Source organism: Mastigoproctus giganteus, chromosome 12, assembly GCF_048544385.1.
Source record: "Mastigoproctus giganteus isolate SK-2022 chromosome 12, ASM4854438v1, whole genome shotgun sequence".
Taxonomy (NCBI): domain Eukaryota; kingdom Metazoa; phylum Arthropoda; class Arachnida; order Uropygi; family Thelyphonidae; genus Mastigoproctus; species Mastigoproctus giganteus.
In genome coordinates this window covers 174,092,173-174,118,148 of record NC_143586.1, presented here as the reverse complement: position 1 = coordinate 174,118,148, position 25,976 = coordinate 174,092,173, and the positions used below count along the sequence as shown (strand labels likewise).

Here is a 25,976-nt window from a genome sequence, read left to right as displayed (position 1 = left end):
TAAGCTCTATATTGATAGAATCCTTCCTCTTACTCAAATTACACATGATGAGGCATAAATTCTAATTGAAGAAGAATTTAAGAATTAATTAGTATTTAATTAAATTCTAATTAATTGTGAACCTGAATGGTCACAGGTTAGACATGTATAAATTTGCCTTCAGTCAGCAGGTATTGGAATAAACTTCCATCTGGTATTCCAGTAGTAGTTTGAATAAATAAATGGAAGAACTGGACAAACTATTAGAGGGGATGGACAGGTGGATATGGGAAAAAATTTTTTTTTGTTCTAGCATCATTTGCCATTACCATAGCATCATCACTAATAAATGGCCATTGCTCTTTATGAAGGAATGTAATGAGTCGGGTAACACACACACACACACACACACAGGAATGGTGTTGGGCATCCCTTACTGTTTTTATTATTTATTAATGATACCGATATAAGTATTTCAAAGTTTGATGCCTGAATTTGCTGATGATACAAAGGTGGGCAGGTTGGCACAGTGATTAGCATTAGTAGAGGCATATGATGCAAGATAGCAAGTTTACATAGCATCAGCCAAAAAAAAAAAAAAAAACCCTTCCCGTTTTACCTATCCATTCAATCCAAAAGTTTGTCTAGCTCAGCCTTGAATTTATTCAAGCTGTCAACTTCCACAACGACAGATGGAAGTTTGTTCCAGAAATCAACCACCCACTGACTAAAGGCAAATTTCCGCAGATCTATTCTACAACTGTCTTTAATTGATTTGAATTTACGCCCGCTCATGTGCGGAATCTGAGCAAGAGGAAGAATCCCATCAGTATTGAGCTTGCTCAAACCATTCAAGACATACACCTCAATCAGATCACCTTGCAGGTGCCTAGTCTCCAGACACTGAAATTTGCAGAACTTAAGCCTATCTTGGTACAGCAACCCTTTGTTCCACTCACTAATCTTGTTGCCCTTCTCTGTACTCGTTCTAGTAGCTCAACATCTTTCCTAAAATGAGGCCTCCAGACCTGTATGCAGTACTCAAGGCATGGCCTGACCATTGCCTTATACGAGGGGATACCCACCTCCTTATCCCTGCTAGTAAAATTCCTGTATATCATTGACAAGACCCCCATGGGCTACTCTAGCAGCCTGTTTGCACTACTCAGAAAGGCAACGAGATGGTTAATAAGAATAATCAGAGCATGCTACAAGATCTACATAAACTAGGCAGATCAGCTAAAAACAGCAATTTAAGGTTTAACACTGATAAATGTGTGTTACTGCATAGCAGTAATCTCAGAATAACATATCATTTTGGTAGCAAACTCAAGGCAATTGAAAAGGAAGTTTTCCTTTTAGAACAGGCTCATGTGATCCTGCCAAAGACACAATAATGCTGCCAGAGATAAAGGGGGTAATTACCTTGTAAAGGCAATGGTTGTGCACATTCTCATTTTAGGACATACAGAGATCTGTTGGAGAGTTGCAAAGAAGAGAAACAAGATTAGTCAGGGCACAAAAGGATATTCTTAGGAAGACTGCAGACTTCTATATATTGTAATCTTTGAAAACTAGGCATCTGTGTGGTGATCTAAGTGTAAAAGGCTTAAATGGGTTAAGTAAACTAAATGTTGATGGCATCTTTACTGATTCTCAGATAACACGTACAAGGGAGCATAAATTTAAATTGAAAAAGGATGTTTGAAGATAAAGAACTCAAAATATATGTTGGTATTATTATGTTTATTTCTGGATTGGGAATATATACATAATGGATTCAAATGTTTTGTTGTATTTTCTTACCATTTCTTCAGTGACTGCAAAGACAGTAACTAAGGGTTATTATTATGGAATTATTCAAAATTTTAATAGCATTAAAAGTTCTAGTAAATTACTCAAGTCTAATTCAAAGGATTTTGTTGTAAGGTTAATTTTTATATAGTAAATAACAATAATACGTAAACACTTACCAGCTGTCTTTTGAGGATGGCTGCAAAATAGATGTACAGATATTTTAATAAGCTAGAGAGAATAATCAACTGTCGGAATAAAATTTCACCTAGTGATGTAGACGTGAATTGTATAAATAAATTTAAAGAGGGCTTGGACCAATTATTAGAAGTAATGGACAAATTAAGTAGGTTGTTTTTTTTTTCTTTTGCATACAAGCTCTGGTTTCTTCCATCATGTTACCAATATTAACACTAAAGAAAGGACAGTGAGAAAAAAGAATTCAATTTTTTTTTTAGTTTTTGTTTCAATCATGTCTGTGTGATAACATAATTCAACAAAAGTGTGGTCTGCAAAGCAAATGTAACTAGTGTTTATTGTATTTATTAATGATATCGATGAAAGTATATCAGGCTTAATGTCCCAGTTTGCAGGGTTGTTAATGATAGTAAAGACAGTATGCTACAGGATCTAGAAAAGTTAGGTAGATGGGCTCAGAAGTGGCAATTGAAGTTTAATATTGACAAATGCAAAGTACTGCATATGGGTAGCAATAACTCAAGAGAAATGTACCAACTGTGTGGTACTAAACTCAGGGAGGTGGAGAATGAAAAAGACCTGGGGGGAATTGTGCAGTCGGATATGAAGTTCTCTGAGCAGTGCAGATGGGCTGGCAGAGCAGGTCATGGAGTTTTGTCAATGATATACAGGACTTTTGCTAGCAGAGACAAGTGATTATACCTTTGTATAAGGCTGGTCAAGCCACACCTTGAGTACTGCGTACAGCTCTGGAAGTCTCATTTTAAGAAGGATGTAGAGTTACTAGAACGAGAATAGTGAAGGGAAACAAGATTGGCGAGAGGAACAAAGGGGTTCTCTTACCAGGAGAGGCTTAAATTCTGTCAGTTGCAGCATCTGGATACTAGGCATCCTGCGAGGTGATCTGATTGAGGTGTACAAGGCCTTGAATAGTTTGAGCAGGGTCAATGCTGATGGGATACTTCCACTTGCTGAGATTATGAACCCAAGGGGGCATAGAGTCAAATTGAAGAAAGACAGTTGTAGAATAGATGTGTGGAAGTTTGCCTGTAGCCAGAGGGTAGTTGATTGCTGGAACAGACTTCCATCTGTTGTGGAAGTTGATAACTTAAATAAATTTAAGACTAAACTAGACAAACATCTGGAGTGACCAGATGTGAAGCTTTTTTTTTTTTTTTTTTTGGCTGATGCTCTATAAGCTTGCTTTCTTGCATCACATGCCTCAACTAATGCTAATGTGGATTAATGCAATCGCAACAGTTTTACATACAGTAAACTACCAAGGTAGATGAATTGGCATCGTTTTTATTATATCTCATATTGTGAATACCTTCACAAAGGGTTGCCATGATATTGCACTACCCCAAATAAGTAACGCTTCACCAATGGAGCAGACTATTGTCACTTATTCTCGGTGGATACAACCATCAAGACGGCAATGTTTCGAGCCTTTTTGGCCTTCATCGGTGGGTGGGCAGGTACCCTGGTGTTGCAACAGTGACAACCCGATTATGAAGTATAACTATGTCAGTTTATCAGTAAACTCATTTGTAGTCTAAGGCTCTAGCCATAAAGATGTCTCTAGCGATTTAGTTTAAACTACTGTACACCACCAGGCATCTCTCATATTGAGGAGTTATACTTCGTAAGTGGGTTGTCATTGTTGCAACACCAGGGTACATGCCCACCCACCAATGAAAGGGAAAAAAGCCTTGAAACGGTGCTGTCTGGAGGAGCTTGATGCTGCCCAAGTTACCGAGAATCCTTCCTCTTGGTCACCTTAAGACCCTTCTTAAGGCTGAAAAGATGTGAATGTGAGGCTGAGCAATAGAAGATTAGTGACAATGAAATTATAGATGACTGCTTATTTGAGCCTAAAGGCAAGTAAAACTTCTGGAGTTGATGGCATATACCCAGTAATTTTGATGGAGGCAGCAACGGAGTGCACAAAACCATTAACCATAAATATTTTCTTAATTATGAGGGTATCATTGGACTTGGAAGAGATGAGTCCGGATAAGAAGAGTGCCAATGTACCACTAGAATTCCATTCCTGTTATTTAGTTAAAAATGTAATTTGAAGGATACATAAGTTCTATTAAGAGAAAATCATATTTAACTAATCTGGTTGGCTATTTGAATGCAGTTACTCAAGTGCTAGATATAAGAAATAATTTAATTTGGATTTAAGCAAAGCATCTGACTCAGTCCCTATTTACCATATAAGCTAGAACACTTTTGATCATGGATAAGATTCAAAGATGGGTCACAGGATGGTTGCTGGGCAGAAAACAGAGGGCCATGATTACTGGTTCCTGTTCAGGTTGGTCTAGAGTAAAAAGTTGACTCTTGGAAGGGCACCTTCTGGAACCACTGTTCGTTCTGATTTTCATAAATGACATTGACAAATCAATAGAGGGCAAAATTTGCAGATATGAAGATTGGAAGTGTTTAATGGTCAGCAAAAAGCAGTGCTCCTTCAGGATGACTTGAACAAGCTTCAAGGATAGTCAGTAAAGTCATAGCTGTGTTTCAATGCAGAAAAATGCAGCCTTGCACTTGGGGTATAGCAACCCCAAAATAACCTATACACTTTTTAATTCAACTCTATTTGGTGAAGTTAAATTAAAAATAAAACAGAAAGAAAAGGATCTAGAAGTTGTGTTAGATCAAAAGTGGAGCAGCATAGACATGGTGTTCTAATGATTTATCAAGCATTTGCCTGTAGAAATAGGTCATGATGCCACTGTATAAAGCAAGACACTGCACTTCTTAAAGGGTACAGAAACAGACAAACCTCTTAGAAAGACCTGTAAAGGGCATACAAGGAAACCACATATTCAGAGTCCACATTTGAAGCAACGAATCACCTTAGAGAAGATCCAGTAAAGGTCTATAAGGCTCTGAGAGGGGATAGTAAAATTAATGAAGGCAAAACTTTCATTCTTATAAATCCAGAAATAAGGGAAATTCAAATTAGTGAAAGATATTTAGACTGGATTGTAGGAGGTTCACTTTTAGCCAGCAAGTTGTTAATTACTAGAAAAAGTTACTTCTGTGGATTATAATCTTGGAAAAAAAAAATCAAATCACCTGCACTAGAAGAGAAAGACATGTTTATTTCCTTAAAAAATTTTTTTGTATACAGTAAACTCCCATTATAGCACTTTCAAAGAGACTGGTTCCAAACAGCACTATGAACAAGACCCTCCCCAACTTCACAAGGAACATGTCTTGCCCCACGATAAATGAGCACTAAAAGCAAGACAGTGCAATATGGGGGAGTGTTATCATGAGATTTACTACATTTGTTTTTTATTATTTATTTCAGCAAGTTATTTTACATATTTTATAGATTGGGATTTTACATGATATATATTTGACATCACTGGGTGCTGTGGTACTTGCAAGCCAACTGTTTTCTAATTCATAAATAATGAAAACTAATTTTAAAAAATAAATATACTTAATTACTAGAAAAGTAATTAATTACTTTTAATTCGGAGATTTATGGCATATTTACTATCTCGTAAATACCACACAGAGCACCACTTCCTATTGTGCTATTTCATGTGGTGTACTGTACGTTGCCTATAAAATTTTATGTTCACAGGCTAATTGCAACATTGTGAGTTGAAAAAAAATTCTTAACGATATGGGAATTAATTCCCCTCCTCCAAAATCAGCTAACCCAAAAGCTTCAATAAATTGAAAAGAATTCAATTCCTGTCTGCAAATGAATGTGAACCCAGACCACTCAAAATGAGTGATGAATCCACTACACCGTAAAAAGGATAGCCTTCTAGGAATTGATTCAAGTATTTGCTTAAAGGGCAATCTATAAATCCAATATCAGCATTTTGTTGCCAAAGCTGACGCTGAATTTATAGGTATTTGGTAACACTATATACAAAATTTGCAATTTTGTAAACAGCGTATTAATTATTGCCTCTTCCCATAACTGTTTAACAGGAGAGATTGCTTCTACAGGGATGGGATACACTTAAATAGAAAGGGTGCAAGAATTTTTGCTGATGCTGTCGAGGCAGTGTTAGGTGGGTCGGAAAACTGCTAGTTGGGGGGGATACAAGGACTAATAGATTAACAGTAGCCACTGGCAGAGGTGGAAGTGATTCTTGCACTGCTTCTATTGAAATGAGCAGAAGCCTGAAAAACAAGATGCCGGATATTTCAGAGACTGCTGGTAGTCATTGCGGTACAAGTAAACACATGGGTTGTGTTAGGGTAGCTAAGAATAGAAACAGGTGCATGTATACCTGCGTGTACACCAATGCTAGGAGTTTGGTAAATAAATTTGATGAATTTGAGGTATTGCTCAAAACATCAAAGGCAGATATTGTTGGGATATCAGAGACGTGGTGTCACACAGATATAAGTAATGCGGAACTGGAATTTGGGGAATACAATGTGTATAGAAAAGATAGACAGGACAGGAGGGGAGGAGGGGTTATGCTATTAATTAAGAAACACATAAAGTCCAAGGAAGTGAAGCCAGTCGACATCGATGGACAGGGCAGTGTCGAGTCAGTTTGGTGTGACATAAGCATAGGGAAATCAAAATTGAGAGTAGGAGTGTGCTATAGGCCTAATGACTCTGATGAGTATAATAAGATATTGTACAGGGAAATAGAGTGGGCCAGTAAATCAGAGAGTCTTATAATGGGGGATTTTAATTTCCCAGATATTGACTGGAATTTGTGGGTTGGTCACTCGCACACTAGCAAGGCTTTTGTGGATTTATTGGATGATTGTTTTCTACATCAGCATGTTCGTGAGGCAACAAGAGGGAGCAATACTCTTGATCTGATTATCAGTAGTGATTCTTCATGCATTAAGAATCTGCAGATAAATGAACCACTAGGTGGCAGTGATCACAGTGTGTTGAAGTGGGATTTACTCAAGGAGGTAACTACCATCAGAGGTAAAGGGAAGGGTTTTTGTTTTCGTAAAGGCGACTATGATGGTCTGAGACAGTATTTAAATTCTATACAGTGGGACCAACTGATGATGTTACCAACAGCAAACTCAAAATGGGAAGCATTCAAGGAACTAATTTTGGAGGCTACCAGGCTTTACATACCAACTAAGAAATATTGTTCAAGGTTTAGGCCTAAATGGTTGTCAGATGAACTAATGAGACATGTGGCAGAGAAGAAAAATGCATGGGATACATACAAATTAATGGGTGACATGGAAGCCTATGATAGATATAAGTTGGTCTGTAACCAAGTCACAAAGGAGATTAGGCAGGCAAAGGCAGACTACGAAAAATCCTTGGCAAAGGATGCAAAGAAAAACAGAAAAGAGTTCTTTACATATTTGAACTCGAGAAGGAAAGGAATGAATCAGATTGGTCCACTGGATATTGATGGTTCAACAGTTGAGGATCCTGCTCAGATGGCTAACAATCTAAACGAGTATTTTGCATCTACATTCACGCATGAGGAGTTATTCAGGAAGGAGAATGATGTAGGTAAAGTAAACATGGGCAGTGAGCTGGATGATTTTGTAATAACTGAGAGGAAAGTGGAGGAGAGATTGTTGAGGATAAACATAAAAAAGGCACCTGGGGTGGATGGGATCTATCCAGTTATATTAAAGGAGGCAGCAAAGGAAGTATGCAAACCCCTAGCCATAATTATGAGAGCTTCTTTGGACTCAGGGGAGGTACCCATAGACTGGAGATGTGCAAATGTAACCCCAATTCACAAAGGAGGATCAAAGGCTGACACAAGTAATTATAGACCTGTTAGTTTAACTTCTGTTCAAGGTAAATTAATGAAGGCACTGGTTAAAGAAGCACTGCAGGATCATCTAGACAAGAATTCAGTTATAGCTCAGACGCAGCATGGTTTTGTTAAGGGCAGGTCTTGCCTGACCAATTTGATTGGATACTATGATGTAGTCACAAAAGAACTGGATGCAAGGAATAACTTTGATATTATATATTTGGATCTTAGAAAGGCTTTTGATACTGTTGCACATGGAAGACTGCTGCACAAATTGGAGCAGAGTGGTATTGGAGGCAAATTGCTGCTATGGATAAGGGGATGGTTGAGTGGCAGAAGACAGAGAGTGGTAATCAATGGACACTGCTCAACGTGGACTAATGTTATTAGTGGAGTTCCTCAAGGTTCAGTGTTGGGTCCGTTGTTGTTTTCGGTGTTTATGAATGATATTGATGATGGTATATCAAGTTTAATGTCCAAGTTTGCAGATGATACAAAGGTTGGCAGGGTCGTTAAGGACACTACTGATGCTATGCTGCTGCAACAGGATCTGGAAAGGTTGAACAGGTGGGCTGAGAGGTGGCAAATGAAGTTTAACATTGACAAATGTAAAGTACTACATATGGGAAACAGTAACCCCAGAGCAACGTATCAACTCTGTGGTACTACACTGACAGTGGTGGAGAATGAAAAGGACCTGGGGGTAATTGTGCAGGCAGATATGAAGTTCTCTGAGCAGTGCAGACGGGCTGCAAGAGTAGCTCATGGTGTCTTGTCAATGATATACAGGAATTTTTCTAGCAGGGATAAGGATGTGATTATTCCCTTGTATAAGGCAATGGTCAGGCCACACCTTGAGTACTGTATACAGGTCTGGAGGCCTCATTTCAGGAAGGATGTAGAGCTGCTGGAACGGGTACAGAGAAGGGCAACAAGATTAGTGAATGGAACAAAGGGTTGCTCTTACGAAGAAAGGCTTAAGTTTTGCAAATTACAGAGTCTGGAGACTAGGCACCGGCGAGGTGATCTGATAGAGGTGTATAAGGCTTTGAATGGTTTGAGCATGCTCAATGCCAATGGGATATTTCATCTTGCTCAGAATAATCACCTCAGAGGGCATAAATTCAAATTGCGGAAGGACGGATGTCGGATAGATGTGCGGAAATTTGCCTTTGGCCAGCGGGTGGTTGGTTGGTGGAACCGACTTCCATCACTTGTTGTTGAAGTTGATAGCCTAAACAAATTTAAAGCTCAACTGGACAGGTATTTCGAACGAACGGAGGGGTGAAATGGGAGTGGGTTTTTTTTTTTTTTTTTTTTGGCTGATGCTGAATAAGCTTGCTTTCTTGCATCATATGCCTCTACTAATGCTAATGCTAATGCTAAAACCATGTATGGGAAGAGGTTGCTTTTGAAAAACCTACACAGTTTGTAAGTGGGCCTCCTGTTTTTATACTATATTAGTTGCATATTGATACTATATTTATGTTTATGTTAACATAAATATAGTATCAATAATTGCATACTATATTTATGTTAAACACAACAAATATAAATTTGTTTTGCATGTTTAAGTAAAGTTCACTATAACAGACTATATATCCATAATCTGAGAACATATTTATTTTTACCTTTCTATGTTACAGAAGTATCAAAAAGCAGTATTCCAAATGCCTTCTTTTGCCATTTTAAATACAACTTATACAACATTCATTATCTAGAAAACAAGAGTTAATGGATTACTCTCCTTGGTACATAATACAGATTTATAAAAACTTTTAAAGATATCTTTAAGCAAGAACAATGGTATAAAAATTAAGTTCAGTAATATACAAAAAGAAAACGGCTACATAATTTGGATATAAAATATTCTATTATATTAATAGCTAACTGGCTGAAATAACTTGAACAAAGAATTCTTGAAAGGTTAATTATATGCATTTATACAAAAACAAAATCCTGATTCATATTACACAAAAGAAAGTGAGCAAAATTCCTGATAAAATCTCAATATGGATGACAGGAGTTTTATTAAAAGGTTTAATCAACACAGAGCTAAAGTAATCAATAAGCACAAATTCCATGTACAAATGTCCTCATTTCAACTTTATTTATTAAAACTAATTTTGTCATAAGCATGCACATGGCTAAGGAGAATGCCTTTCACAAATTGGTTTGGCACCATTACATTTCTTTAGTTTAAGCAATCTTAAAACACGTTTTAATTTATATCAGCCATTATTTATACAAGTTAAGAAGAATACAATTAGAATCTTGGGTGCTGATTGAACTGATGAAATGTGTTTGATTAGTATTAAAGATATATTATTTACAAATATCAACAAACAGTATTCCAAGGTCAACAATCCATATGTTAAGAAAAATAATACTAACAGTAAATGTTCAATGCCAAAAGCCACAAACAATTTAATATATCATATTTGTTACTTTTGATTCACAAATTTCTAATATCAGCAAATTGAATTGGCCAACTCAGTACCAAATTCCACTATAGCTGCATTTATTAATTCAAACATGTGCAAAAATTCTGAAACTGAGGGGGGGGGGGGGGGATTGATGATGGAAACCAATGTCATAAATGTGTTGGATACTAAATAGTGGAGTTGCAGCTTTTGGAACTTTAGAAAACAGTTATGAAGTTTTCACTGATAAAATAGAACACAAATAGGAATAACACAAGCAACTAGTAAAATTTTTATATAACATTTTATGTAAGTAGAGAGGTAGACAGATAGATTGATCAATATTTCTGCTTATCCTCATTTACTTTTTATTTTTTTTATAATTTTTTTAACAATCAAAATTCCATAATCATTTTTTTTTTAATTCGAATAACCATAGCTCTGTAATCTTCCTGAATTGGACACATATATATATATATATATTTTTCCCCCCTATTTTGTACACTAGGGGAAAAATATGTTCCCAAAATGTAAAAATTTTGGGAACACATTCCAGTGTAAAAATTCTTCTTCTGAAATTTCTTGTGTAGGTAGCAGCAGTTAAACATACTATTAGTTAATAAAGAAATATATATGGCTCCTCAATCTCAAGAAATTCATTCAAACAATTTCACTAAGAGACCAATAATGTAATCACAAAACCTATTCAAGCTTTCCTGAATTGGAAGTGTCTCATAACAATCACTGTCTAAAAAACTAAATAAGAGATATCTCTAAATATTAATTTTTGGCCATTAAAAGAAAACAGAACAGTATCTGATAATGAACTGATGAAAAAATCCACAAATGGTATTAAAAAAAGCAATACCATTTGTGGAATTACTTGTTTTTGTGGAAAAAGTATCCTCTACTAAAGACTTCACTTAAACTATATATATATTTTTTTTAAATTTGGAAATAAAATCAAACCCTCCTTGTACCTTTCCCTATATTCTCCATGTTTATGCAGTACCTTCTGTGTTCATTTCAAAATACTATGAATTACAAGGAATCAATTTTTTGTTTTGCGCTTAAGAAATGGCATGGATCTGTGGGAACATGTGCAAGATCCGTATAATCTTACTTTTCATCATAATGGCATGTTTCCACTATCCAAAAGCATCTCCACATTCACCATTTGTCTATGAGGGTATTACCACTGAAAATAAGACAGAGAAATTCTGGCAGTGTGTGGTCATGAGCAGTAAATCGGCTAACTCCAATGTATCTGCATCCCGGAAGGTGCCATAATAGCATCCTACATTACTAAAAAAGGCCAGAACATAGAACATTATTCTGATATGTAGTATGCCAGTAAAATTGATGCTCCAACAGGAAAGGGAGAAAAAAAGAACCACAGGTTGTAAAATTTTACAATTCTATGAAAGGAGACTGGCTACAGTGGGAGTTGGATGAGTTGTGTACTACATACATTACCAGCGGGAATGTTATAAGGTCAGGTGATATTTTCTTCTAATTAATTTAGCATTCAGCAATGGATAAAGAGATGGTTGAATGGGAGAAGACAGAGAGTAGTTATTAACAGACACTGCTCTTAGTGGACTAATGTAGCAGTGGAGTACTGTTATTTTCTATATTTATTAATGATACTGATGAATACTGTTGAAGATACTGATGAATACATGAGGCTTAATGTCTAAGTTTGTAAATGATACAAAGGTTGGCAGAGTGGTTAATAACAGTAATCAAGGTAAGCCACTGCAACAATATCTAGAAAAATTAAGCAGATATGACTGAGAAACGCCAGTTCAAATTTAAAATTTAACATTGACAAAAGCAAGGTACTGCATATGTGTAGCAGTAATCACAGATTAACATACTAGCTGTGTGGTACACCTCTCAGGATAGTGTAAAAATGAAAAATACATGGGGTAATTATACAGTCAGATGAAGTTATCTAAGCAGCACAGACATGATGCAGGATAGCTCATGGGATTTTATCAATGATATATGGGAATCTTGCTAGCAGGAATAAGGAGGTAATTATAGGTAATGAGTACTGCAAACAGGTCTGGAGGCATATTAATGATGTAGATCTGCCAGGTGCAGAGAAGGGAAATAAGATTTGTGGAGGGAAAAAAGGGTGGCCTTACCAAGAAAGGCTTCAGTTCTGCAAATTGCAGTGTCAAGAGGAAGGATTCTGATGAAATCTTTCGGTAGTTGTATCTAGTTGGGGGGTAGTAGTAGTAGAGTCTAATTCCAATTAGACAAATTATTGGAGGGGGTATAGCAGGTGATGGCAATTTTTTTGGTTTTTTTTTGAAATAAAGAGATACATTATGATGAATAACATACTTGAATTTCATTGAATACACAGCATTTTCATTAAACATTCAACTTTATATTATTAAACATTATAAAACTTTATATTATCAATAACATCCATAAGGATTATATCAACTTTCAGTCCAGGCCATCTATATATCTAGCTTGGCAGGGTCTGGTGCCTTAATCACTTGGCCACCCTGGCAACCAAAGTCAGCAAAGCATTTTAATACCCTTCAAATCACTAACACATGTGCAGAACTGCAAGAAAATTTTGAATAGGAACCAACTGGAGTGTTTGACAACAATACAGAATCTTGAAATGGGAAGGAAAAAAAACATCTTTCAAACAGTAAAACATTATCAATTATTTTAAATCTGTACATGTGTAAATAATAAATGCAAACTACCTTATTGACTCTCAAATATTTTTCCTGTAACCCTTTTATACTGTAGATAGACTGAATTTAAATTGATTATTCCAAAAAAAATTAAATTAAAACAGACAATTCAAAATAAGCAACTGTTTCAGATAACCAGGATTGTTTTTATTTGAGATTACAAACTGCTAATAATCTGCTGATTACCTTTGGCTGAAAAATTAACAATAAAGAATCCATACTTGTTCAAACAGTATGACTACAACAGTAAAAAAAATAAATAAATAAATAAATACTATTACTCTCTTATACAAAATGTATCAGATACTTGAAATCATATTACTTTTTCCTTCAAGGATACGAAACTATTGTACAATGCCTTATTTCACTAATGAGCAAGTTGAAGTAATTTAACTAGTAAAAGTTGCACATCAAGAACTGATGTATTTGTATTTAAGTGAAAATTATCAAAGAAATCCCACTATGCATAAAACAGATTTTAAAAGAAAGGTGGGTATCCATGGACGCCCACATCTTGGACAACCACAAACAAGGCTGTCCAAGATGTAGAAAACACCCAGACAGATCAAGTTCAAATGATTTGTCATCTACAAAAAAAAAAAAAAAAAAAAAATATTGTAGTATTTACTTAACAGAAGGGGGGACGGCTATATTTAATTTGTTTACATAGTTCATAAACATCCTAGAAAAAGAAAAAATTTCATCATACAGTAGCATTAAATTCCCATGCTTCAAAACAAGGATGCCAAGATAGAGAAGCCTTTTCTAATTGACAAATTGTGATTGTCCAGTATTTTTAATATGTAATATAAGTAGAACAGTATAATCAGTAATCCAAATGCTCAAAAGCTAAATACATACTATTAGTAGTATGTACTATTAAGTACTATACTGTGAACTAGTAGAATATTTAACGTCTTGCAAAATGAATGATTTTATATATTGGAAATACATAAATAATGATATACATTCTAGCAAATATGTAAAACAGAAAGAAATTGGTGTTTGGAGATTATTAACAAAACATAATGGATAGATCTGGTACCTGCAGCTTTTTTTTTTTTTTTTTTTTTTTTTTTTACATCCAACTGGCCTATTTTCCTTCTGCCCTCAGTCAGCAACCGTAAGAGAAATGTGTTCCAGGTTTTTGATAATTATGAATTTCTGGTGTTGTACTTAACTTATATATAACTGTGGCTGAACAATATTCTGAGTACGGCTGAATATAAAAAAAAATAATAAAATAAAACTGCAATAAAACAGAAAAAAAATACAAATTCTTGAAAATTCAATGCAACAAAAAAAATAAAAATAAATAAACCCTAAACACAATGAGATGCAATTTGCAACACAGCTTTCATACTATGAATATCCTTACACTAATTAACAGAGCACTTTTAATTATGGCAACTCCACAAAGAATGTTACTTCTTAGTAAATCTCTGAATATTTACCCAACTAATATTAGTTATAAACATTTTTCCACTGCTAGTCTTTCCAAAATTTTTCTGTAATCTGCTTCAAGATCTTTATAAAGCCTTTCTAACTGGTCAATTCTTTGTTCTCGACTAATACAGTGCAGTGCTGCTTTTAGCTCTTCTGCTGTTAAAGTCTTCTGGAGCTTTCCTAGGTCCAATTTCTGTCTTTGAAATGGAGAATTAAGTCTGTTTTTAACATCTAATCTATACTGTCTGTATTCTTCTTTGTCTGCTGTACAAGTCACTTTCAGTCTTAAAATTTCATAAATTCTCCTCGCTTGCTTCTTACCAAGTTTGAGAACTTTCTGTGCTTCCCACTGCATCTCCTCATTAAAACCTTTTTTCAATTTTTCTGGTTTAAAACTCTGAAGCCTTAAACAATTCCTTGCATCAACAAAATCTCTAAGCCTAATAAAGTTGTCAGAAGGATCCTCAACTGTAATATCAATAACATCACGATCACGAATATACCAATTATATATAGCTTGAAGCATTTCTGCCCCTAAACCTCTCCTTTGAAATGGGGGTAAAACAAGCATTTGACTAATTCTTGGTCGTACCTTCGTTGGGTATGCATAATACCGATACACTGTTGTATATCCAATGAAATAATAACGAGGTTCACCATTGCGCATACTTTTTTCGTAGATAGTAAAGAATTCCCATCGGTCATCATCAATATCTATATAAGACGCGGCATCAATAAACCACAATACGAATGTCTGCATCCTCTGATGATAGTCTTGAAAGCCAGAATAAGAAACATCTGCGCGATATATTTCATAGGTGCCAGCACAAATTGCTTCATCTATTTCAAACGTATGCAACAATTCGCCAACCGGTTTGAAATTTTCATCTTTCGCTAAACATGCTGAAAAGTCATTAATATTCGTAATAAATCCTGGCTGAAGTTTTTCTCCTATAATTTTCAGGACATCGTCGGGTTCAACTCCTTCACTACGTCTTGGATTTACTCGTTCAGTGTATGTCATTCCTAAAAAAGTAGTCAAGCGTGCAGCACTATAATACAGTTTGACTTTAAGTCCAACATACCCAAAAATGCTCTCGCCATCTCCAAACAGCTGGTGTGTAAACTCTGGATGAAATGAAGCCTCGTTATTTTCCAAATCACTTTCTTCTTTCACAAGCTTTAATTCAACTGCAGAATTTGCACTACACACATATGTATGCAGAGAACAATGCGAAAGAGACCTTCCCGCCATTTTGCAGCTAATTATGAAACCAAACTTCCCTAGAAGTCTTAGATAAGTACCGCGACTAAACAGCAGAACCGTTTTCAATTTTTTTCAGTCAAACTACACAAAAATATATATTTATTAACTCTATTACTAAGACGAGAGTCTTACAATTTTCTTCCTGAACGAATAACAACAAAAATAGGACAAATCAACGCAGGAACGAAAGCATCGTGCATACACTTATTTTCTAAATATTTGACCTTACCATTTCTGCAAAGCGCCTTCTGCGAAATTGGAGGTCTCGCCAAAAATAATAATAGAATTTTAATGAAAAAAGTATTTCGAGACAAAAATAATAACAATAATCAAAATGAAAATCCAATCCCGTTTATACTCCAGAACGGCTAGACGGGAATAGAGGATTCAAAAATTCATTGTAACTTCTCTGGTATATCGAGCAGCCGCTACACCAGCGCAGTAGTTAAATGAGATTTTTTTTTTTAGTTGCATATGGCTTCCATTTCGCATTAAGATACTGAATCAACACGGTATCCCAAAGGCCACAACTAACTCTAGTATTGTTGTTGCTTGTTTAATGAGCGGTTCCACCACCCCCATGGACCGCGGTGGGTGAGTGAGGGGGAAGGGAGTGATATTTACATACTATGGTATAAAACAGGGACACATGTCCAAGGGACATATTACTAATTTGCGAAGGGTAACAAACTGAAATACTGTATGTAGTTTCATATCTAATTTTGTCTAATATCAACAAGAGTAAGCCTCGTTGCATTTTATTTGCAATTAAAATTGTTTACAAAATACAATTATTTATTCAATTTAAACTGTTTACAATGGCAGTTATTTAACTAGTATGTTACATTAACCCCAGGGGCTCACATCTGGTGAGTATGGGCTTGGCACACCCAGGGTCCTGAGCTGGATATCATCATTCTTCTCTTTCCTTGGTGATTCCCTACTACTTCTTACTCTTGTTTGTTCTCTCTCTCTCTCTCTCTCTCGGTAACTTAGAATTTTTTTTTTTTTTTTTTTGCTGGTGCAGCAAAAGCTTTAGGCTTCCTTGCACCATATGGCTAATAATAATAATTAATTAATAGCATAACAAATAGAAATGTTCCAAAATAAGCATTTGCAACCTTTGCACAACAGTTTTGGTAAACAAGACAATTATAGCTGAAATGTTATCAGAAGCCCTCAATTTGCTTCAGTTTATCATTTTAAATGGAAAATGATATGAAAAGATTACCAGGTGCAAACTAATATTTAGTTGAACCGCCTCTGGCCCTGATGACAGCAGCACATCGTCGAGGCATTGACAAGATCAATTTCTGAAGATAATCAACCGATAGATCGTGGTTCCAAACAAGAAACATTGGTTTCTTTCTGACAACTGCAGATTCCACACGATGCCAACAGTTCTCTATAGGATTCAGGTCTGGGCTGTTTCCTGGCCAGCTAACTGTTGTAATGGACCGTTATTCCAACCATTTTTCACTTGTAACAAATGTAAACACATTACTGTCGAACCTCTAATGCAGAAATGAAACTGAAGTGACTACTTACACTTTTCGCCCGATGACAAGGAGCAGTGTCGTCCTGAAAGATGCAGTTACTTGGCAAGTTGAAATGGTCTCTAATGGTTGGCAGCAATTTCCCTTCCAATATAGCCAAGTATCCATTGGCATTTACGGAACGTTTTATAAACTGCAGACAAGGCCGTATTTTGGTGTTCGTAGGCCCTAGGCACTTTTATTCCAAAATGTGTTAAAGAGGGGGATAAAATAAATAAATTTTCTGTTTATACTCCGGGACGACCAAAGGAGTTCACAAGATAGACAATACAAGAAACAGCACCGTATTCAACAGTCACGGGTTTGAACCCCGGTCACTCAAGGCACATGCACTTATGTACCCGCGCGCCTGACCACTAGGCTACGGCGGCCTTATATTTCTTCTATTTTAACAGTTTGACTGCGAATCATGTCAATTAACGCGACTAAAGAATTTTATTCTTTACCGAATTTTTTTATTTCTTCATTTTATGGAAACGAAAATTTTCTTCGTTCGTAGAACGAAGAAAATTTCCATATAACGACTGCATTACGATGCTTAATTGGGTACACATCGTTCGCACCCATGGCCTTCAAGCAAGCAACAGTGCTGTTGTTACGCCCGAATTAAAAGATAAAGAGATTACCATCTGCAATTCAGTGGGACCCGTAAAACCTATCCGACTACCTGTCCCACATACTGAGAAGTCGAGCTGGTCAACTACTTTCTGTGTATCCATAGCCAGTGGGCAGACCAAGGCTCTGGTCAACCTTCTATTGTAAGCACCCTGTTAGAGATTTAGAAGAGAGTTTTTTTTTTTTTTTTATGAAAACCCCAAACACGAAAGGTATCAAAACCTATAGTACTTAGTACCATGCATGGGTTGAAGGAGAAGTATGGGGGGAGGGGGATGCCGGAAACTTTGCTCTAGAGACTAAACATGGGTTTCACCACTTCAAGCCTCCAATAAGCAAAGTGGTGGTATTTCACCGGTTGATGAAAGTCATCTACCACCTGGTAAAGTGGTTTTCCTTTATCCTGACAAGCGTTCATCTGTTGTTTCGTGGAAGTGAAACGGCACCGTTTCAAAGCTATTGGCCTATCATCTAGCACAATATGAGATACAGAGGAAATGATGCCTCCCACACTACTATCGTTGTGTTTTCTTAAGAGTTATCTATGATGTATCCACACCGATATTATATAGATATAAAACTCTTAACATATTATGCCTTGTTGCATTTAGTTATTTTAAATTATTTTACTTCGTACTTTTGTTGCTAACAAATTAATCAATTCATTCTGAATTTCTGGAGATAAATAATTAGTGTGGTGTTTAATATGCGATTCAAGAGCATTTTTCATACCAACGTAAAATTGGCTGACAAATTTTATCAAGTTTAAAAATACGCCACAATTTTTTTTCTTCGGTATCGATATTACTAGCGTGTCTACGAAATGCCAAATTATTTTCAGCACAGAACAATATACATTTCAATATTATTTTCAATACATGATGCCATTTCGATACGCTTCTTAGTGCTGCTTTTGCAGCGTCGTCAATTAGTCCACCTTTTTGAAGACCCTTTTCTAATAATCTACATTTTGTGAAATTGTTTGTATTGTAATGATTTCTCATGAAAAAGAACGTTTGGGTTTAGATGTTTCCAATCGTTAAATCCATCTGAGCTGCAAAACGGAACACTATTTGTGCCAGATACAAATAAAGAGGCACGGAAAACAATATATTGCATCTTTGTTTTTGCAATAAAATAACATTTCCGCTCTTTTTTTTTCCCCTAATACCTTCATTTTTGTATTTCTACGAATTATTGAAACATCGGCCATTAGTGACAGGATCCGTATTTAAGACTATATGTTCGGGACTGTGTTGCACCATAAGAGATCTGTTTTTGTGGGTATTAAAGTTCCATGTGGTCGATTCATTAAAATTCAGACTTACATGTTCCATGTTAATATTATTGCTGCCATTTATTTTCTTCTGCTAACTGTTGTTGGTTATCGTCCACACTTTTTAATTCTTTTAAAAGAACTTGAACTGTTTGAGCTTTTTCTTGGACTTCTATTTCAGTGGCATCTTCATTTATTTCATCTTCATTCGAATCATGTTCGTTTTCTTTGTCACTTTCAGGTTCGGAGTGGCTTATTGTAATCCAGTTTTGTAAACTAGCGGAATGTTTTTTTCTAATTTCTTCTTTATGCAGTCTTTCTACGCGGTACTGATGTCCACATTTTTTCTTCGATGGCATGTCTAAAATTAATTTTCCCTTTATTGTTTTATTTAAATTATAAATCACAATATTTACGATTATCTGCTTATATAGCAATCACAAAAACACTATTACTTATAACTTATTCAGTTTGTACACAATGAGTGAATTGCGATCTACTATGCATTCGAGCATGCGCTGATGAAGCGATCGCCTGATTGGTCCCTTCAAAGTTACAGTCTGATCTATGACGCTATTTATTATTATTATTATTATTTTAGGGTTTCCCGTAATTAAATACATTAACCCGTATTCGTGTCTGTAAATTGCGTGTGTTCTCTGGTCGATTTGCCTGTTTTGATGGACGAAAAAACCCCAGTTTCTGAGGGAAAAAACCTTGCTATCTACGCCTGAGACCGACTAACTCAGCCACGGAGTGAAAAAAGCTCACTAAAGTTCCTCCCGTCATCGACGGGATTCGAACCCGGGCCTTTTTCCACCCGGTGTGGGGAGGACGGTGGCGGTACCACTGTGCTACCCACGCAGACTCTATGACGCTATGCAGAACGTACTCAGAGGTAAGAAAGCATGCTTGCATCGCCGTGTCAAAATTAATTTTCACCCTCCCTGTGCTGTCATCTTGATTCGCCATCATCAACAATTCGTCAGCTAGCCTCGGGTATCTAAATAGCTTGGCACTGTACTTATGTAGCCTGTCAGTGGCGCCCTTGGCACCTGCCCCAAAGCCAAGGCATTTCCTACGCCACTGTGCACTAACTCTCCATCCTGATACAAGGAATGCTGCAACTTTTGCAGAGGTGCTTATATAGCTGAAAGTAACAGCTGATGCAATATTACGTCATCACCTACGCGTGTCAGTCTTATCTGATGCAATCTGTAAGGAATATTGCCATATACTTACATTATTCGGACGACAATTACAATTTTAAGGGGTTCACTTTCTTTGAACTCCAGTGTATATCCAAAAATATTTTTTGTGTTCAAAAGAGAACCCTTTTTAGGTTCCAGTTTTGTTGTCCAGGTCACAGGTTACTGGAGGGATAAAATAAAGTTTCAATCCATTTCAAGGCGAATGTGATATAATTATACACTGTTTTAGAATTATGTAATTTACCAACTTATTTAACACTTCTTTAAATTCTAAACAATGTTGATAACGAGCAAAACCGAAAATTAAAAATTATACCAGTAAAATTTCCCAAAATAAATCACAGAATAAATCCTCGTAGTAATATTGTTCCTAATGAATAATATTTAATAAATTATTTTTTTGTTACGGAGTCATCTAACAAATGTGATTTTTACATAAAAAAAATTTTGAGGTGCTTTCACTATTTATCACTAAATCATCTTTGGATGAGAGAGAGATTGAAAAGGTATTGGTATTAGCATTAGTAGAGGCATATGATATGAGAAACCCCGCTTATAAAGAATCAGCTAAAAAAATCGCCCATCATCTGTCTGTCCCTCTTTAATATAATTCTTCGTTAAATTTATTCAAAAACTACCCATTCCACAGCAACAACAGATTGAAGTTTGTTCCAATAATCAACTACCCGCTGGTTAAAGGTAAGCATTTGCACATCTAGCCTGCAACTATCCTTCCTCAGTTTGAATTTACGCCCCCTCAGGTCTGTAGTCTGAGAAATAGAAAGAATGCTATCGACATTGAGCTTGTTCAATTCATGCAAAGCCTTAAACATCTCAATCAGATCACCTAGAAAGTATGTAGTCACCAGAAGCTGCAATTTGCAGGACTGAAGCATTTCATTTAAGCCAGCACAGTATTGGTTGGTAGTATGATCTTGAGTTGTTGTTGTTTGTTGGATTTATGGTGCAAGAGCTACTAAGGCCATATTGTAATGTACCTATTACAATCTTATTTAGTACATGATTGTTATATTACAAAAAAGGATTCAGATCAGATGATATTTGTTTATCATTCTGAGGAAGGTAAAAACATCATTAATATCTTGTCGGTCTCCGAGAATCTGCTGTGTTAAGTTTATTAGAGGACTATAGATGTGAAGAGAAAGCTGTTTGTCGTTCTCTCAAGTAAAATGGGCATTCAATGATAAAGTAGTTTACTGTGAGTTCAGTTTGACAGTTGTTGCATAGTTGAGGGTCATCCTGAGTGAGTAAATAACTATGAGTTTAGTGGGTATGTCCTATTCGCAATCTGGCAAGTACTATTTCTTCCTTTCTATTGCCTCTTAGGCTTGATAGCCACTGCTTGTGATAGATTTTAATCTGAAAGAGCTTATTCCTTTTTTTTTTTTCTTTTGTCTCTGCCAAATCGAGGGCCTATTTTTTCTAACAGTGCTATGTATGATGTGTTTGAAATCTATGTAAGGTATCTGCTTGTCTGATGTTACGTGAGGCAGCAAAATCCGCTTGTTCCTTTCCTATGATACCAGAATGCCCAGGTATCCAGCAGAAAATTAATTTTTGCCTGTTTGCAAGAAGCTGCACTAACTTTATTTGAATTTGTTGTAGTAACGGATGACTGGAAGGAAATTTACACTGAAGATCAGATACAGCGCTTAAGGAATCGGTGTAGATAGCGGTTTGAGGATATAAAGACTGTTTTACATTGTCTAGAGCCATCAGGATAGCATACAGTTCTGCGGTGTAAATACTGCACTCCAAAGGGAGCTGCTAGGACATTGCAATGTTTGGTAGAACTGCAGCTGCGCCAACTTTACTATCTATCTTGGAACCATCAGTGCAAATTTGGGTAAAACTAGAGAACTGAAAAGAGTGAGTTACATGGATCTGCTGAATACTGAAATTTGGAAGTGCATCCTTTCCCCATTATTGGAAATGTTGATCAACATTGGCCAAGGGTATTTGCCACGATGGTGTAGCCGTGCTAATATCTAGAATTATATTATTCATATTTAGTTCCCAGTACATAGTTATGCTTTGTAATCTAATGCCACATGGTTTATTCTGAAAAAGTTTATTTTGGTACAAATTATGCCATTTTGGGGTGAACTGCCTTATAGGACGATAGGGGAAACTTCTGATTTTATTACGGCAAAAATGAATTACTGTTGTTTTTTGTTTTGAAAGTCTATATCCATTATTTTTTCCCTACTGAACAAGATTGTTAATTGTGCCTTGAAGCTGCCTTTCAATGAAACGCATGTTTTGTGAGTGGCATGAGATTGCTAGATCTTCGGCATAGAGATATGTTTCAACTGTGTCGGGAATACATTTGGTAATTGAATGAATCCTGATGGAGAAGAGCGTGGCACTAAGCACAGAACCTTGAGGGACCCCCCCCTCTTGTTGCGCAAATGTTTGCGACAGAGCAGAGTGAAATCGTACTTGAAAGGCACTATTGCTCAAAACGTTCTGGATAAATTTCGGAAGATTAGCATTAGCATTAGTAGAGGCATATGGTGCAAGAAAGCAAGCTTATTCAGCATCAGCCAAAAAAAAAAAAAAAAAAACACACCACTCCCATTCATTTCACCCCTCCGTTCGTTCGAAATACCTGTCCAGTTGAGCCTTAAATTTGTTTAGGCTATCAACTTCAACAACAAGTGATGGAAGTCGGTTCCGCCAACCAACCACCCGCTGGCCAAAGGCAAATTTCCGCACATCTATCCGACATCCGTCCTTCCTCAATTTGAATTTATGCCCTCTGAGGTGATTATTCTGAGCAAGATGAAGAATCCCATTGGCATTGAGCATGCTCAAACCATTCAAAGCCTTATACACCTCTATCAGATCACCTCGCCGGTGCCTAGTCTCCAGACTCTGTAATTTGCAAAACTTAAGCCTTTCTTCGTAAGAGCAACCCTTTGTTCCATTCACTAATCTTGTTGCCCTTCTCTGTACCCGTTCCAGCAGCTCTACATCCTTCTTGAAATGAGGCCTCCAGACCTGTATACAGTACTCAAGATGTGGCCTAACCATTGCCTTATACAAGGGAATAATCACTTCCTTATCCCTGCTAGAAAAATTCCTGTATATCATTGACAAGACACCATGAGCTACTCTTGCAGCTCGTCTGCACTGCTCAGAGAACTTCATATCTGCCTGCACAATTACCCCCAGGTCCTTTTTATTCTCCACCACTGTCAGTGTAGTACCGCAGAGTTGATACGTTGCTCTGGGGTTACTGTTTCCCATATGTAATACTTTACATTTGTCAATGTTAAACTTCATTTGCCACCTCTCAGCCCATCTGCTCAACCTTCCCAGATCCTGTTGCAGCAGCATAGCGTCAGTAGTGTCCTTAACAACCCTGCCAACCTTTGTATCATCTGCAAACTTGGACATTAAACTTGATATACCATCATCAATATCATTCATAAAGATGACCACGAAGATCGGATTCATAGAGATCATTAAGAATCCCATATCGCCAAGTTGTATCGAAAGCTTTTATTGATGTCAAGATATATCATCACTAGGTGTTCGTTCCTGAGAAATGCATTTCGGATGTTTCCTTCAAAGTCAGGTGTTGATCTTGAGGTCAGGTGTTGATCTAGTTCTTCGAAATCCATATTGATTTTGATTTAGAATGCTTTCAGTTTCTAGGAACCATGTCAATCTGGCATTAATTATTATTTCTAATATTTTTCCTATACAACTAGTTAAAGCTATCGGTCGGTAATTTGCTGGATCTGAATGGTCCTTTGCTGGTTTTAGGAAATCTAATGCAATAGAATGACGCCAACTGGTATGGTAGTAATCTTCGTCAAAGATCCTATTATACAGTTTTAGCATATTGAAATGATATATCATGGCATAATACACTCCATTAGAGCCAGCAGCACTATTATGGGATCTTGCAAGTGCATTACGTAACTCTGCCATGGTAAAGGGTAGATTATATGGAAGCTGTCGTGAAGTATTGAAATTGAGATTATATTTTTCTGCTTGTATGGTTGGGTATTTACGAAATAAGTTCAAGTATCTATTCTTCTCTTTTTTGGCATTGCTAGAGGCTTCGTTCCACCATATTTTTGGGTGTGAGCGGGTTTTCATGGATCATCTGGGTATACCGGTTTCTGCAGCTGCTATCATTTGCTGAGTTATGTAAGTTACGGCAGAGTCAATGGTGAGAGTCTCAATGGTCTGAATATCTAGATGTGCCAGTTTTTGATATTTCTTCCAGTTAGCTTTGACGAATTTCCAAACAGTTTTTATTTCAGTTTGAGAAGGAGGGTTTGTCGAGGGTGTGCATATTACTGGAAAGTTGTCACTATTACGAAGGTTATCAGTGACCGTCCAATCAATAGGCGGAAAGAGGTTTGGCGAGCATATTGAAAGATCAAATGCAGAGGTTGACCTTGAGGAAAGATGCGCGTACGTGTGAGTCCCATTGTTTAATAATGTTCAGTTGTGCCTTTCAAGAAATTTTTCAATTAATTGACCTCTCTTATCAAGGTGCGAGAAACCCCATAAGGGGTGATGTCCATTCCAGTTACCAAGATACAGAAAGGTGATGGCAGCAGGGTAACTAAATCATCCAAATCTGCTAAAGTGTATGAATAATTGGGCGAAAGGTATAAGGAAACAACTGTTACCGCTATCTCAATCATAACTCTAGCAGCGATTGCTCCTAAAGTTGTTTGCAGTGGGACATGTCTGAAGGGAGTTGTAGAGTTTACTAGCAATGCTACACCTCCGTGTGCTGTATTAGAGTGGTTCCTATCCTTTCTAAGCATTATATGATGTTTTATGCTCATAGATTTTAGGGGTCAAGTTTTGTTTCCTGTAGACAAAGAACAGCAGGCTTATATTCGGTAATTAAGTCATAAACATCATCTAAGTTAGCTCGGAGTGCGCCGCAATTCCGTTGAATGATTCTATGCATTATTGAGGATTATCCGGTGTGTGTGCTTGCTTGTGGGATGTGGTTTGTTTGCACCTGTCTAGTCTTGTTTTTTTCCCTTTTTGGGAAATTTTGTCTAGTGACGTCCATGTCCTCCTTTTCTGCATGAAATTCAAGAAGTGGTTCATCTTGGTGTGAAATTCTATCTATGTCCATGGTATCAGTACTCGATTTTTGATTATTTCTTTCAGAGCTTGTTTGATTAGCTGGCTGTTGTACAGCATTTTTATCTGGCGGTATTGTCAATATTGTATTTACCGAATGAGTTGATTGCTGTTGGGCAGGCTGTAGTATAGAGGACCCACCTTGCCCAATCAGAAATTAAGTTGCTTGGCAGAACTGAACAATCTGTTTGTACTGTTATGGTTCGTTGCTTTTTTACAACTGAAGAATAAGATGGCAATTTATTAGAAATCGAAAAATGTCGTTTTGCTTCTTGGTGTGGCACCTTGTGTTCCACTTTGTACTTTTGTATATTCTTTTCTGTCTGCCACTGGATGCACTAATTTGAAAATGCTGAATGATTTCCCTTACAGTTTGGGCAGTATTGCATTTCAGTGGTGCAGTCTGTGTGAACATGCTCTTTCGTGTCCAAATTTTTGGCATTTAAAACACCGGACTGGGTTTGGAATATAAAGTCGAAGTTTGCACCTTAAATATCGAGTTTTAACAGTTGTTGGTAAAATTGGTGTTTTAAATGTAAGGATGACTGTTCGGGTAGGAGTAAAACCCATCTTTCTTAATTACTGTT

General features: G+C 36.6%; 2 protein-coding genes across 2 annotated transcripts in view; both read right to left on the bottom strand.

The window, feature by feature from the left end:
• The window catches only part of LOC150077607 (DNA excision repair protein ERCC-8-like), a 57,161-nt gene extending 41,266 nt beyond the window's left edge, over positions 1-15,895 (bottom strand). The window contains exons 1-2 of the mRNA XM_090385957.1: positions 15,813-15,895; positions 9,353-9,438 (exon numbers count right to left, since the gene is read on the bottom strand). The gene's annotated coding sequence lies outside the window, so the exon portion shown is untranslated. The remainder of the gene's footprint in view (positions 1-9,352; positions 9,439-15,812) is intronic.
• On the bottom strand, positions 14,339-15,592 carry Hat1 (histone acetyltransferase 1). Its single transcript, XM_090385956.1, has one exon. The coding sequence runs from the start codon at positions 15,569-15,571 to the stop codon at positions 14,339-14,341; it is 1,233 nt and encodes a 410-aa protein (XP_090242082.1). The 5' UTR covers positions 15,572-15,592.
• Positions 15,896-25,976: the final 10,081 nt, after the last annotated feature.

Bases quoted from the DNA above. Each gene is read 5' to 3' on its own strand.
- Hat1 (XM_090385956.1), bottom strand. From the start codon at position 15,571: ATGGCGGGAAGGTCTCTTTCGCATTGTTCTCTGCATACATATGTGTGT.